Below are 16673 nucleotides of genomic sequence, written 5' to 3' on the forward strand. Positions count from 1 at the left end.
AAAGGTATAGGAAGTTTCAAAATCATGCGAAGCCAAGACTACAATCCAAGTCTTTCCTGAAATGACAAAAACAAACAAACAAATGCAAAGTATATTCTAAATTATGAAGAAATGGTTATAGAAGATTATTGCACAATAATATAAAATTATCATGAATGTCATTCAACTTCTTTAAAGGCATGACCAAGGTCAAAGTGGGTAAAGAAGATTCATCATCCACTGAGTTTGTTGAAAAACGGAGAGCAGCTCTTGAAAGGTAATTCTAGACAACTATACTTTATACCTCTCATGTTTGTACTTAAGTAATATAAATCCAATTCCATTATATGGCATAACTATATTTTAATAATTAAATTATTTTCAAAGTACCACTTGTGGCCGGACGTCGTGGCTCACGCCTGTAATCCTAGCACTCTGGGAGGCTGAGGCAGGCAGATCGCTCAAGGTCAGGAGTTTGAAACCAGCTTGAGCAAGAGCGAGACCCTGTCTCTACTATAAATAGAAAGAAATTAATTGGCCAACTAATATATATAGAAAAAATTAGCTGGGCATGGTGATGCATGCCTGTAGTCCCAGTTACTTGGGAAGCTGAGGCAGGAGGATTGCTTGAGCCCAGGAGTTTGAGGTTGCTGTGAGCTAGGCTGACGCCATGACACTCACTCTAGGCTGGGCAACAGAGTGAGACTCTGTCTCAAAAAAAAAAAAGTACCACTTGATAACCCTTAAGAGTGCTTTAAACTTTCCTTAAGAAAATGGCTTCTTTCCGCAACACAATGCTGTATCCTTATTCTGTTTTTATTAATCCTAATTAATAGTCTAATAAAATAATACCTATTTTCATACCATAAGCTACAAGCAGGACTATAAAGGCATGAATTATTTGAGGATAGAATTACATCAGAGATGTAGTCACCAAGAATACTAAGAAACTGCTAGGCTTATAAAAGGGAAACAAGTTGTGAATGGAGGGAAACAGTTGAGAAAAATATTTTAATATATTTAATATATATTTATTAAATGTTTTAATATTATAATACCACTTTGATATTATTTAAGTTTTTAGGAAGTTATACCATATTCATGTACTGTGATGATAATATAGCTAATTATAATTCATCTAAATTAATTTTTGAGTTATTGTTAAGAACAATACTAAATACAATGAAAAATGCAGTTTATACCCCCTCATTTTTGTATAATTGATTTTGACTTGAATGTACAAAAATATTAGTCACTGCTTGAGTTGACTGTATACAGTTGGCCCTCCATATCTGTGGGTTTCATATCTGTGGACTCAACCAACCATGGATGGAAAATATTTGAAAACAAAAATTGTACTGAACATGCATACACTTTTTTGCTTGTCATTATTCCCTAAACAATACAGTTTAACAACTATTTATTAATACATAGTACTTATATTAGGTATTATAAGTATTCTAGAGGTGATTTAAAGTATACAGGAGGATGTACATGAGTTATATACAAATACTAGACCATTTTATATCAGGGACTTGAACATCCTCAGATTTTGGTATCCTCAGGAGGTCCTGGAACGAATCCTCAACAAATACTGAGGGGCAGTTGTACTTACAGACTAATGTATGTGCTCTGTTTTCCTTTAGAGTACTTTACTCTGTACATTTCCTACGTCTTTGAACCCTTGTCTTCATTATAGCAGACTAAAAGGGGAATGAATGAGAGGAATCCATTCCCAGAATCTTAACATCTATTCCTTGCTAATGCTGAAAGTAGGGAAAACAAATTTGAAACTTTCTTAAAGCCCAGCATTTAGAATATAAGCTGGTAATTGCCTAGGCTTTCTCGTTTCATAGGTTTTTTTTGTTTGTTTGCTCTTTAGTTTCTCTTTGGCTTAAAATCAGTGGTTGGGGTGGGTAAGAGGTTTTTGGGGTAGTGTGTATTTCTCCAGGTACAAATTATTTTTTAAAACTATTTTCAAGGCAACTTATTTCTTCTTTTTAGTAGTAAATTGTTTAAACTTTAAGAAAATGCCATGTAGTAAAGTCAGATTTGAATAATATGCAGTAAGAAAAGGTGAAGAATATGCAGTTTAAAATCTTATTTTAGAGACAAAAGATGGGATTATGTCTATGAGAATTAGCAAAGGATTTAAGTTGCATCAAGAGAAGTTTAGGTTAGGCATTTGAATTAATTGTGTTGTAAGAGTGGTCATAGACTGAATATTTTTAGTCTATGGTATAAAGGTAGATAATGTTCTGCCTTGATTTCACTTAAGTCTTTCCTGAAAATGTAACCATGACCCTTTGAGAGACCTTTCAGGTCTTATTTTTCTATGAGTAAATTTGAAATATTTCAGATGGCATACTTGATAAGAAACTTAATGAAGATTTATTGTACCAAGGACATATAATTTGATTCTACATTCACCTTTCTTCTAACTTGACTGCATTGTATAGTACTTGCCATATCTTCATGTAGTATGAAATTCTAAGGAGAATTTTAAGGGAATATTGAAACTTGACCCAGTGTGTATGTAAAAATAGTTTCCTTACTGATAAATGTTAGTGGAAAAAAACAAACAGTATGGTAATGAGGGAAAACTCATTTTTAGTTATAAAAAATAACCAAAGCATATATAGGCATAGAAGTGTAGAAGCAAAGCAACTGGAATGATTTATTTAGTTTTAATGTAATCCTAATTCTCTCTTCTCTGCCAATTTTAATCAGTTCCTGTGCAGATTTTTAAAAATCTGTACATGATTTATTTTATTATTGAAAAAAAAATTTTTTTAGAGCATCTTGCTCTGTTGCCAAGGCTTGAGTGCAGTGGTGCAATCATAGCTCACTATATCCTTGAATTCCTGGGCTTGAGCGACCTGACTTATCCTCCCAAATAGCTAGGACTACAGGTGCATGCCACCACACCTGGCTAATTTTTTATTTTTATTTTTTTGTAGAGAATGGGTCTCACTGTGTTGCCTAGGCTGTGTACAGGATTTTAAAACTGCGTTTTTCTTACCCTTTCATGTAGCCCATTTTTCTGAAGCAATTTTTCTGCGGCATTTTTTCAACTTAAAACATTAGAAGAGGTGTATCTGTGGAATACCCGACCTAGTTGGATCTGGAGGGTCAGGGAAGTATTTCTCTTTATATAGCTTTATTTAATAGTATAATATTTGCTTACATATTTATTTGAATCCAGATGACTATCTTGTACAAAAGGATAACATCTGGTATTAAAAGCTCAGAAGAGAAAGGGAGTGGTTACGCAAGTACTTTCCTGAGCCACATTCAATAAAGTAAACAGAGACCACTTCTATTGAGTATCTCTAACATCACTTGCTTGGTTTTCTTGAGAGTGCTTCATGTCTTAAGATCATATTGAGTTTATTTTATAGCTAAGGATACTCTTCTGCAAATATAAAATGAGAAATTTAGAGGAGCATGATAATGGTGTAAAAGATTTCAGTTGCAGCCTACACTACACTACACTATACTATCCACTACCTGTGTGGCCTTTTGAGCAAGTTACTTAAATGCATTCTTTAGAGTATAAGTGTGTCAGTTAGGATTGTGTTCATTTCAGTCTAAAAACTCAACTGAGAAAGCTTAAACATTTCATGTAAATTAATTAATCCATTCTTTCATATTAAGGAGTTTGGAAGTAAGAAGCTGTTTAGGATTCATAAGGAAATGCTGTTGCTTCCTTCTTTATCTCAAATACGACTACTAGTCCAAAGGCCTTAATTAACTGCAGTAGCCTCCTAATTGGTCCTCATGCTTCCATTCTTGGTACTTTTCCTCATTTTTAATGTAGCAACTAGAGTTATCCTTTTAAAATATAAATTAGATCGTATTAACCACCTATTTTAAATAAAAGCCAGAATACATATAATGGACTACAAGACTCTACATAACCAGCACGTCTCACTGTTACCTATTTGATCTCATATCCTTCTTGATTACTCACTCTTCCCTGGGCCACACAGACCTTTCTGCTGCTTCTCAAACATTCCAGGCATTTTCCTACCTTAGAGTCTTTTCACCGGCTGCTCTCTCTGCCTAGAATGCTTTGTTCCCAGGTGTCTGCATGGCTTACTCTCATTCCTTTTTTCAAGTTCAAATGTTCAAATACCACCTTTGCAGTTAAGCCTCTTCTTATCATTGGCTTAATTCTGACCTATTCTGTATAAATTGCCATTAACCACATCTTAAACACTTGGTCCCATTTACCCTATTGTTCTGTCCTTTCTTATTTTTCTATAACACTTGCAACTTTGTCACATAATGTATATGTTTATTATTTATAGTTTATTGTTTATCCTCTTGTACTAAAATATAAGCTTCACCAGGGAAGGGATCTTAGTCTCTTTGCTCATGTGTTTCAAGTACTCAAAACAGTAACTGATATGTATAAAGAGCTCAGTAAATATTTGTTAAGTGAACAAATGAATGTCATCTAGTACCCAGGCTCACTCTGCCTTTCTTTCTGTTCTCTCATTCTGAGCACTTGTGTTTGAGTTTCAACCAAGAAAAATATGTTTTAACTTTGTTGCTCTCAAATGTTTCATATAACCTACTTTCTTTTGTTTTGGTTTTGGTAAGTAAACAGAAACGTGAAAGCCCTAAATGATTGTTCTAAATTTATCAGTAACTTTTACTTGGAGCAAATCTGAGGATGGTCAACTACTAACCACCTCTTACTGGGTGTGATACTTTCATCAATTCCATTGTGTCTTTCATTTATGTCTGTCTTCAGTGTTTCTGTTTCTCCCCATACCTCTTTTTATGTCTTCGTCCTACACTCCTTTCACTTTTTTGTTCTGTATCCTTCCTTTATGTATCTATAACTATCTATGTTCTGAATTCTGAATTGGTGTATATTTATAACTATTCCTTGTTATAAAATCCTTTTTATGTTTCTGTTCTTAATTTTAACATAATGTAAGACGTGTGTGTGTGTGTGTGTGTGTGTGTGTGTGTGTGTGTGTTTTAATTAGTTGCTCTTGGCCAGTGCAGTGGCTCACACCTGTAATCTCAGCACTTTGGGAGATGAAGACAGGAGGATTGCTTAAGGCCAGAAGTTTGTGACCAGCTTGGGCAATATAGCAAGCTTCTATCTCTACCAAAAATATTATTAAAAAAGAACATTAACCAGGCCTGATGACATGGGCCAATAGTCCCAGCCACTCGGGAAGATGAAGTGAGAGGATCACTTGAGCTCAAGAGTTTGAGGTTACAGAGAGCTATGATTACACCACTGTACTCCAGTCTGGGCAACAGAGCAAGACTCTTGTCTCAAAAAAAATTTGTTGCTCTTTACTTTCACGTAACCTTTAAGAAGGAAAGTTTTACTGTCTGTTAATAGAATATCATTTTTCAAAACTGATTCCTCAGACTGCTAATATGTGATAGGGTAAAAAAGGGATCTCTAGTCAATTGAGTTTTTTTGGAGACAGAGTCTCACTCTGTTGCCCAGGCCAGAGTGCCGTGGCGTCAGCCTAGCTCACAGCAACCTCAAACTCCTGGGCTTAAGCAATCCTTCTGTCTCAGCCTCCCAAGTAGCTGGGACTACAGGCATGTGCCACCATGCCTGGCTAATTTTTTGTATATATTTTTAGTTGTCCAGCTAATTTCTTTCTATTTTTAGTTGAGACATGGTCTCACTCTTGCTCAAGCTGGTCTTGAACTCCTAATCTCCAGCAGTCCTCCCACCTTGACCTCCCAGAGTGCTAGGATTACAGGCATGAGCCACCACTCCCGGCCAAGTCAATTAAGTGTTGTTAACATAGGGTTTAACAAAGTTAAACTAGGTATATTTCCTATAGGACTTCTCATAGCACTTAATACAATGCTGTTCAATTTGAATCTTACCAAGGTTACAGTGAGCTATGATAGGGCCATTGTTCTCTAGTCTGGACAACAAGGTGAGACCCTGTCTCAAAAAAAAAAAAAAAAAATCTTAGAGTAATATCCATGTAAGGTATTTCAAACTTTTTTTTATTATAGAATCATTCTTTTCATGGGATAGTACATGAGGCTAATAGCTGCAGAATTCACTTTGGACAGCTGTTTTAGAATATAAATATTAGGTGTTTCTGTTTATGTTTGAAATATTGAAATTTTATAAACTAGTTGGGTACTAGATGTCCTTCCTGCTTGTTTACTGCACAAATATCTGAGTACCTGCTATTACCTAGCTATTGTATACACTGAGATGAACAATTTATGCAAACTACTTTCAAGTAGCATTCAATCCAAAAAACTAATTACCTAATAGTGTTGGGAGATTTTAGTGTTAAAATTGTAAGTCAAATTCCAGTGGGAAAAGTACCACCATTTCTCAGATTTACAAGATTAGTGTTCTTGCTGCATCTCATTTTTGGCTTCATAGTAGAGGCAGCAAATTTTTTTTTTTTTTTGAGACAGAATCTCACTCTGTTGTCCAGGCTAGACTGCCATGGCATCAGCCTAGCTCACAGCAACCTTAGACTCCTGGGATCAAGCAATCCTTCTGCCTCAGCCTTTCTAGTAGCTGGGACTAAAGGCATGCGCCACTATGCTTGGCTAATTTTTTTTTTATATATATTTTTAGTTGACCAATTAATTTCTGTTTTTAGTAGAGACGGGGTGTCGCTTTTGCTCAGGCTGGTTTCAAACTTCTGAGCTCCAATGATCCTCCCACCTCGGCCTCCCAGAGTGCTAGGATTATAGGCATGAGCTACCGCTCCCAGCCAGCAAATATTTTTTTAAACTACAACATATATTAGATTGCACATATCTATTAAACACTCTTTTTTTAGTCTAAGGACTCCTTATAGGGACTACTGACTTAAAATGAAGTTTAATATGGTATGTTTTATTTAAATGTATAAAAACAGAAGTTAACATGTAAGCACTATAGTCATTTTGACCATTGTATAAAATTCGACTTTAGAGAAGTTTATTCGTTTTTTTCAGATACTTTGTTAATTTTAGGCACATTTTATAATCTTGTAAAAAGATAGAAGAAATTACTGTGTATATTCTAAAGAAATAGAATGAATGTATATTGTGAGGTCATATATTGTAACTGAAATATTTTATATAATTAATGTGGGGGAAAATAACAATTTTTTAAAAAAATGGGATTAGACAAGTAATCAAGAATCATCAAATATTAATAGTTGACCTTATTTCCTTTTATGGAATCATGATTCATGATTTATTATGCATGACAAGCAAATGTGAGCTTTTCTAGTATGGAAAATGATTGAAGTTGGACAAATAGCAATTTCATGATGATGTTTTTCTTTACATTTTCATTTTTGTTTTATGTGGTATCACATTTAGATAAGACATTTACCAAAAGTAGAAAAACCTTAGTTATAGAAATATTCAAGAAATAGCTTTGAAGAGGTGTAGGGAAAAAAGAAAAGATGTATTAAAGAAAATTTAGTTCTTTTTAAATGAGGACCAAAGCTGATTATGATCATTTAAATCTGCTGACAAGCAAAAAAATTCCTAGACTCTTTCCCATGTTGGTGATAATAGCAATTTAAAATTTTTTTGAGTGGAATATATATAGTAATATATGACTTAGAACTCTAAATTTACAACTGGGAACATACTGACTCCACTTGAAGATTAAATTATTCAACAGGCTCATATACCCTTTTACAAATTTAATATTTTGCAGAGAGGTTTGGTAAGTTATTTAACCCTCCCCATTCCCACCCCCACCCACATGTCATTTCTCTTTTTATGTAATTATGAAAAGGAGTAGGGTATCAATTTTCAAAAGATGAACAAAAAGCTTTTTAATTATTAAATTGCTGTAAGATTCTAAATAATTACACTGAGGGCAGACAGGAGGCACAGTGAGAACCTTTTTTCCTAGTTATTTTGTTTTTTATTATTTTGTTGAAATAGGATTTAAAATAAAATGCTACTGATAAAGGAGCAATTTTACTCTTAAATCTAGGTATCTTCAAAGAACAGTAAAACATCCAATTTTACTGCAGGATCCTGATTTAAGGCAGTTCTTGGAAAGCTCAGAGGTATTATTTCTACTTTGAAATTTTGTATATGAATTTTCTCATTTGTCATTGTAATAATTTATATGATAGATACACGGTAAAAATTGGACTAATAGATGGAATAAAGCAATTTTTTCATTTTACTTAGTGATTTAATTACTTAACTAAATCACTAGCAAAGTATCTTCTTTGCATTGATATCAGTAGGATTATCTGGCCCTTTCTTGAAAATTTAAAACCGTATTTAAGAAAATGATTTGTCAGTAGTCTGGCTCTGAATACCCTAAGTTGTTGCTTAGGCATCATGTTGAAATAAGTTATTCAAACCTCATTTTAGAGAAAGTTGAATGTGTTTGTCTACATCTATCTAATATCTTTATTAAGGTTTTAAAATGCAAATATGTGACTTGAAAGAGCATAAATTGTAACCATGATGCTGATTATATTTGAGATGTTTGGTACATAATGGGCTCTTTAGAACAGTTTAGAGTTCTAGTTTGAGATTTTTTTTTTAATTTACTTGAGTCCCAGAATTTTTTAAAAACTCAAAAACCACACAATCCTAACTGAGCATAAGATTTTTCTCAAGACTTACTTCTTTCCTTATAAACAGTTTATTTCTGTTGGCAAACAGGTGACTAGTGTTAGGGTGCTTGGCAATTTCTTAATATATTTTGACAAACAAGGTGTTTGTTCCATCTAAATGTAAACGTGCAGAAGAAAAGCAAATAGAAAGTCTATTTTTTAAGTTTTCCTTTGAGAATGTACAAGTAGTATATTTGAGAAATTAGATCTCACTATTGAAATGTATGAGAGTGAAGAAAATACAACCTCCTTTTCTTTCTTTCTTATTTTTTATTTTGGGAGAAGTGGGGGTTGCGTTTGTGCCCAGTTAAACCTCCAAGCTTTTAACTGGTTTGTTTGCCCTTATTTGTCATTCAATTCCAGCTGCCTAGAGCAGTTAATACACAGGCTCTGAGTGGAGCAGGAATATTGAGGATGGTGAACAAGGCTGCCGACGCTGTCAACAAAATGACAATCAAGATGAATGAATCGGATGCAGTAAGAGCTGATTTTTCGACTTGAATAATGAGATGAATTAATGAGCCCAACAATTGCATTTTAAAGCTGTACAAGTAGAAAATAGGATATTAATTTGCTTATTGAGTTTAGTTCTCAGCCACATCAGTTGACCACCATGGTTATACATGGTTAATTTGTTGCTTTAAAACAAGGAATGTGGCTTGCTATTGGTAACCTAATTTACAATGGTTTGTTCTTCCTAAATTAGCTCCATTTTTCATTTTTTTTCTTAGTGGTTTGAAGAAAAGCAGCAGCAATTTGAGAATCTGGATCAGCAACTTAGGAAACTTCATGCCAGTGTTGAAGCCTTGGTCTGTCATAGAAAAGGTTTGTTTGCCTTGTTATTTGTATGTTTAGCACCATAAAGCTAATTAAAATATTTTATTTAAATTTTATTAAAATAAACACTCCGAAGTTATTGTAGAAAAGAGAAAACAATAGTTTAAGAGAATGTTTTCCATTTCAACTTCATTATTTAAAATTTCTTGTTCTATTTTTATCTAAAATCTAGTTTAGAAGTAGAAAAATCCTGAGTTTATAAAACTATATTTGAATTTTGGATTAAAAATGTGTGTAGAGGCCAGGCACGGTGGCTCACGCCTGTAATCCTAGCTCTCTGGGAGGCCGAGCCGGGCGGATCGTTTGAGTTCAGGAGTTCGAAACCAACCTGAGCAAGAGCGAGACCCCGTCTCTACTATAAATAGAAAAATTAATTGGCCAACTAATATATATAGAAAAAATTAGCCGGGCATGGTGGCGCATGCCTGTAGTCCCAGTTACTCGGGAGGCTGAGGCAGGAGGATTGCTTGAGCCCAGGAGTTTGAGGTTGCTGTGAGCCAGGCTGATGCCATGGCACTCACTCTATCCTGGGCAACAAAGCGAGACTCTGTCTCAAAAAAAAAAACAACAAAAAAAACTGTTGGTCACTTGATTAATTCTTTGTTAAGTGTATTTATAAATTAACAGATGAAGATATCCTATCAATTAGTAACTTCGATATAATAAAAACTTGAGATTCAAAAGTTGGTATTTGAAAATTTTCTTGAAAAATACTTCTTTTGTGTCTCTATCTCTTGGCAAACTCTTTGAAAGATTTTCTTCATTTTTGAACCACAGTATTTAAAAATCTGGGGCATTTTTAGTAAAAATTTCTAGAAAATTTGAGTTGTAAAATTTTAATCCACAATAAGGGATTTGTTTTTTTGTTTGTTTGTTTGTTTTGTTTGGTTTATTTTTAAAGAGCCCAAGGCTTTTAGTATCAGTTGTATTAAATATATGTATTAAATATCCAAAATATTTAACACATAATTAATATGTGATGTTAACCAGCAATACATTTCATTAAGATGATTATAGAAGCCTATTAATACATTTATTATTAAGAGTAGTTTGTAGCAACTTTTGCCATTTGGTTTACATATTTCTTTTTTTTCTTTTTTTTTTTTTTTTGAATTGCAGGAATGGGTTTTCTTTTATTTTAGCGTATTATGGGGGTACAAGTGTTAAAGGTACATATATTGCCCTTGCTCCCCCTCCCCTCTGGTTTACATACTTCTTAAGGAATGGGCTTTATGGCTCTTTTGGAGGACCTTGCATAATATAGAGCAACGGAACAGTTTCCAGGCAATGTAATTGTTAGTCATTGACAGCATCTAGGCCTATCTACATCTGCTTTATTTAAAATAACTGATATGGTCATGTTCAAAAATATTTTTAGAAATTTCTGTTTTACTGAGTGCTGTTACACAATGAAGAAAAAAACAGTAAGATTTATATGAATTGTATGTACAATTTTACCTTGTTTCTCTCCTGTTAGCTAAATAATATTCTCATTAAAAATCATAGATATTATTTTCAGTGACAAATGTTTAAAGGCCCAAAATGTAGTATAAGTCAATTTTGAGTGTTCCTAATGCTTCTCATATTAAAAATATATTTCTTTGGGAAAGGACAGAGAAAGAATGAGCACTTTGGCAGAGAAACAAGAGGCAGATTATTGTATTACATTATTTAAATACAGTTCATCCCCTGGGAATATAGGTAATAGTTCTTTTTAATTTTCAGTAGATTTCTGAACACTTGCTATTTATTTATGCGCAAGGCATTTTAATGACTAATTGTTTTATGTTAATTAATTTGAAATATTGTTTGAGCAATTTGTGAATAGATAAAGTTTAGAGAAAAGTAGAAAGTTAATACAATATTTTAAAGTTTTACTAGTGAACACTAAAAGTGGATACTTTCTTTATTTCAGAACTTTCAGCCAATACAGCTGCCTTTGCTAAAAGTGCTGCCATGTTAGGTAATTCTGAGGATCATACTGCTTTATCTAGAGCTTTGTCTCAGCTTGCAGAAGTTGAGGAGAAGATAGACCAGTTACATCAAGAGCAAGCTTTTGCTGACTTTTATATGTTTTCAGAACTACTTAGTGACTACATTCGTCTTATTGCTGCAGTGAAAGTAAGCCCTGTTTTACAGTCTTTCTTGCATTCTTCTGACTTCAGTGGTTTGCTTTAAAAAGAGTTTTATATCCTATTAGTCACGTATTTAATTGTGTGAATTCTTTACTGTACTAGAATATATAAAATGGCTTCAAATGGGTATTCATAACTAAATATTTTCTACCCCTTTGACTTGGACAGTACATTAGAGAGAATTAATATTTTTAAGAGGTCTAAGGAATGCTAAATAACATAGAAAACTCTACACATTTACTTATATATTTAAGATATAAGTTTGCAACTAACTGATAGCATTTATGTGCTCATTCTATTACTAACTGAAACTACGCACTAGACTCTATTATCGTTAGTAAAGCTGACTGTGTAGTATGACGTAGGGTAAAACCAGAAATGATTGCTGCACTGAATATGTTTAATGGGGTCTTGAATGATAAAGTGTGAATTTGGACTTTCTGTGTGTATACCCAAATGTGTAGTCATCATGTTTTTATAGATGAGATGGGACTAGAATAGATCATAAATTGTGCCGTCTAATGTTAATGTTTAAATATAAATAGCCTAATTTCTGAATAGTTAGGAAAGCAAACCAGTTAATAAAAATTAGTATTCTATAGATATCTCCAGTATTCAGACAGTTGAATTTAATGTTATTCAATCTATCATATGTTTCAGAAGATACTTTAAGATCTTATGATGTCTTTGAATTATTATCACAAATATTAGTTATCATTGGCTAGGGGGTAGTGGATATTTACATTTTACTTTGAATTTAAACATCTAGAAAGTTAATGAGATTTTGTTGCTTGCTTTCTTACACAAATTTTTACTAGCTGAAGTGTGTGACCTAATTATTACAGTATTCATCTACAGTCAGAACATTGAGATTGTATTTATTCATGGTTCTGTTCTCCAAGCACCTGGTGACAGTTATTACTACAGGGCTGTTTAGTACTTCCGAATGGTGTTTTCTTACATTTGGTAAAATTACCAGTATTACTAGGATTTACTCTTTTAAATGTTACTCTTTTTTCCCTATACGATGGATATTTATTTTCATTTATTTTTTATTTCAAAATATTAGGGGGTACATGGGACCCCCTAATAATGCTTTAGGTTACATGGATCATTTTTGCAATGCTTGAATCCTGGCTATAGGTGTGCCTGTCACCCAAATACTGTTCGAAGTACCCATTAGGTTGGTTTATTCCCCTCCCCTTAACTCCCCTCCCCCGGGTTGCTTTTCACTGAGTTTTACTTCCCTCTGTGCACTTGTTAGTTCCAATTTAATAGTGAGTACATGTGGTATTTGTTTTCCATTCTTAAGATAATTCACGTAGCAGAATGGTCTCCAGTTCCATCCAGACTGTTGCCAAAGCTAATAATTCATCTTTTTTTATGGCTGAGTACTCCATGGTAAACATATACCACATTTTATTAATCCATTCATGAATTGATGGGCACTTGGGTTGATTTCATATCTTTGCAATTATGAATTGTGCTGCAATAAACATTTGAGTGCAGGTGTCTTTTTAATAAATTGACTTCTTTTCCGTTGGGTAAGTACCCACTAGTGAAATTGCTGGATCAAATGGTAGATCTACTTTTAGTTCATTGAGGAGTCTCCATACATTTTCCATATAGGTTATACTAATTTGCAGTCCCACCAACTGTGTATAAAAATTAGTATTCTACAGATATCTCCAGTATTCAGACAGTTGAACTTAATGTTACTCAATCTATCATATGTTTCTTTTTCCAAGTGTTTCTTTTTCTCTGCATCCACGCTAGCATCTATTGTTTTTGGACATTTTAATAAAAGCCATTCTAACTAGGATAAGGTGATATCTTATTGTGGTTTTAATTTACGTGTCCCTGATGATTAGTGATGTTGAGCATTGTTTCATACGTTTATTGGCCATTTGTCTTTTTGGAAACATCTGTTCATGTCTTTTGCCCACTTTTTAGTAGAGTTTGTTTTTTCTTGCTGATTTGCTTGAGTTCTTTGTAAATTCTGGTTATTAGCCCTCATATGTATAGCTTGTGAATATTTTCTCTTGTTCTGTATGTTGTCTGTTTGTTCTGTTGATCATTTCCTTAGCTGTAAAGAAGCTTTTTAGTTTAGTCAAATCCCATTTATTAATTTTTGTTGTTCCCTTGATTGCCATTGGAGTCTGTTTCATAAATTCTTTGCCTAGGCTGATAAGAGTTTTTCCTATATTTTCCTCTAGAATTCTTTCATGCCTTAGATCTAAGTCATTTATCTTAAATTAATTTTTGTGAGTGGTGAGATGTAGGGTCCCATATCATTCTTCTGCATATTAAGGGTATCCAAATCAGGAAAGAGGAGGTCAAATTATCACTCTTTGCTGACAATATGATCTTGTACCTAGAAAAACCCAAAGATTCTACCAATAGTCTCCTGGTATTTATAAATCAGCAAAGTCTCAGGATACAAAATCATTGTACATAAATCAGTAGCATTTTTATGTACTAATACCAGTCAAGCCAAGAGTCAGATCAAAGACTCAATACCATTCAGGATAGCTACAGAGAAAATAAAATACCTAGCAATGTACTTATCCAAGGTGGTGAAAGATCTCTACAAGGAGAACTATGAAACTTTGAGGAAAGAAATCACAGAGAATACAAACAAATGGAAAAACATATCATGTTCACGGATAGGTAGAATCAACATTGTTAAAATGTCTATACTACCCAAAGTGATTTACAGATTTAGTGCAATTGCTGTGAAGTTACCAAAGTCTGACTTCACAGATCTAGAAAAGATAAAATTCTACACTTCATTTGAAATCTGAAAAGAGCCCAAATAACCAAAGCAATCTTAAAAAGAACAAATCTGGAGGCATCACATTACCAGATTTCAAACTATACTACAAGGCTGTAATAACCAAAGCAGCATGGCATTGGTACAAAAATAGAGACATAGACCAATGGAACAGAACAGAGAACCCAGATGTGAAACCATCTGCCTACAACCAACTGATCTTTGACAAAGCAGACAACAACGTACACTGGGGAAAAGAAGCCCTATTCAATAAATGGTGCTGGGAAAATTAAATGTTACTCTTTATGTTCTTGGTGATTAGTTTTTCTTTTCAGCTATTTAGAGATGTTAATATAGGCAGCAATTATCAGAATATACTTTAATATACAGGTAACGTGTGATACACAGAAATCCAGCTTATGGATGATGATTCCTATTTGTGTTGCACCTACACTGACCTCGTTCCAGAGCTCCCACTAGGTGTTGTAAAAAGTATGACATTTCAGAAAAACCCAGAGTTCAAAAAAGGGGAGTTGGACAGTGTCTATAAGAAGGCGTACCTGCAGAGAAGAGCTAGCCTGGGAAAAGACTCCCTAGTAGAGATGGCCTGCCCATGTAAAGGATATTGATCCCTCAAAAATGGCTTTCCTCATACTACCTAAGTCTTTTTTGCTATATTTTTACATTGCATGAAATTACAGTTACATTCATGTTTTCCAAAATATCTTCTTCAGGAACACTGGTACCAAAAGTAGACCATAGTCAACTGAATTTGGAGAATAATGTATATAGTATCCCTGTTTTGGAGATTCAGAATGCATTTAAAAAGCTCAGAACTGTCTAGAAGTCAAAAAGCAAATAAGTTGTTTAACTTTGTTTAATCCAGAGACTTCCAAATTCATACGAGCAGGAATTCTTTCTACTTAGTATTTGTCCTAATATATGGAACACACTTCGGGAAATACTGAATTAATGGTCCATTAACTTAAAAGAAAACTAAAGAGCTATGGTCAAGTTATACCTTGAGGGAAACTATGCTCTTTCAGATTGGTTTTTTTTATTGAAACCTAGCTCAGGGCAGCTGCATAAAGGAGTTGAGAAATTATAGAAGAGGGTGATAGATAATATTTATGGTTTTTGTTTTAAACTAATTTAAGCCAAGCATGGTGGCTCTTGCCTGTGTTCCCAGCTACTCTGAAGGTTGAGGCAGGATAATTGCTTGAGGCCAGGAGTTGGAGACCTGTCTGGGAGATGTAGTAAGACCCCAGCTCAAAAAGAAAGAAAGAAACTAATTCACTTGTATATGAAAAATTAATACATGCAAATGACCATTTTGTCAGCTCCAAAAGGTAAATTTCCCCTCTACAGAACTAAAACCTCTAGTCTCTCTAGCCTCATTCATAAACGGTTAGATTCTTATGTGTCTGCACAGAATTGTTATGCATGTATATGAAGCTTATATTCACTCTCTCCCCCTTCCTTCTCTTCCCCCCCCTCAATTCTGCTTCCCTTCTTCCTTCCATCTCCCTCTCTTCCTTGCTTTCTCAAAAAGGAATATACTATATGTATTGTGCTATTCTTTTTTTTTTTTTTTTTTTGAAGAGACAGGGTCTTGCTCTCTTGCCCAGAATGGAGTACAGTGATGTGATCATAGCTCACTGCAATCTCAAATTCCTGGGTTCAAACAATCCTCCTTTTTCAGTCTCCCAAGAAGCTGAGACTACAGGTATATGCCACCATGCCCAGCTAATTTTTCCATTTTTATTTGTACAGACAGGATCTCACCATTTTGCCCAGGTGATCTTGAACTCCTGGCCTCAAGTGATCCTCCCCCTCAGCCTTGCAAAGTGCTGGGCTTACAAGCATGAGCCACCACGCCCAGCTTATATGCACTATTCTTTGTCTGCTTTTTTCATGTGCTCCATTTTAGAGAGGTCTCCATATCAATATAGGTAGATATGTGACATTCTTTTTAATGGTAGCATAGCATTCCATCATATAACATAGATTTACCTTGAGTTATTAAACCAGTCCAGTCTTAAAGAATATCAGATATTTTATTAACAACTCTTTGGGCATAAAATTCCTAGAAGTAGAATTATTGACCAAAGGATATATGCATTTTAAATTTCAGTAAATATTGCCAAATTATTGTTCAAAGAGATTGTACTTCATACTCTCACCAACATATATTCCTTTTTTCTTCCACCCAATGATGAAGGCATTTTTTTGTATGAATTGTAATTTCTTTACTTAGTATGAATTTCAGCATCTTTACAAATGATAAGCCATTTATATTTCTTTTTCTGTGAATGAACTGTTCATGTCCTTTGCCCAGTTTGC

The 16673-nt window shown here is 34.0% G+C and overlaps 1 protein-coding gene across 2 annotated transcripts in view; it reads left to right on the plus strand.

The window, feature by feature from the left end:
- The window catches only part of SNX2 (sorting nexin 2), a 59482-nt gene that overhangs the window by 35733 nt on the left and 7076 nt on the right, over positions 1-16673 (plus strand). For both annotated transcript variants that reach the window (XM_012788560.2, XM_076008319.1), the window contains exons 7-11: positions 178-256; positions 7946-8021; positions 8949-9062; positions 9317-9410; positions 11338-11543. In XM_012788560.2, coding sequence (XP_012644014.1) covers positions 178-256; positions 7946-8021; positions 8949-9062; positions 9317-9410; positions 11338-11543 — 569 coding nt within the window. The remainder of the gene's footprint in view (positions 1-177; positions 257-7945; positions 8022-8948; positions 9063-9316; positions 9411-11337; positions 11544-16673) is intronic.

Source organism: Microcebus murinus, chromosome 11 (assembly GCF_040939455.1).
Source record: "Microcebus murinus isolate Inina chromosome 11, M.murinus_Inina_mat1.0, whole genome shotgun sequence".
Taxonomy (NCBI): Eukaryota; Metazoa; Chordata; class Mammalia; order Primates; family Cheirogaleidae; genus Microcebus; species Microcebus murinus.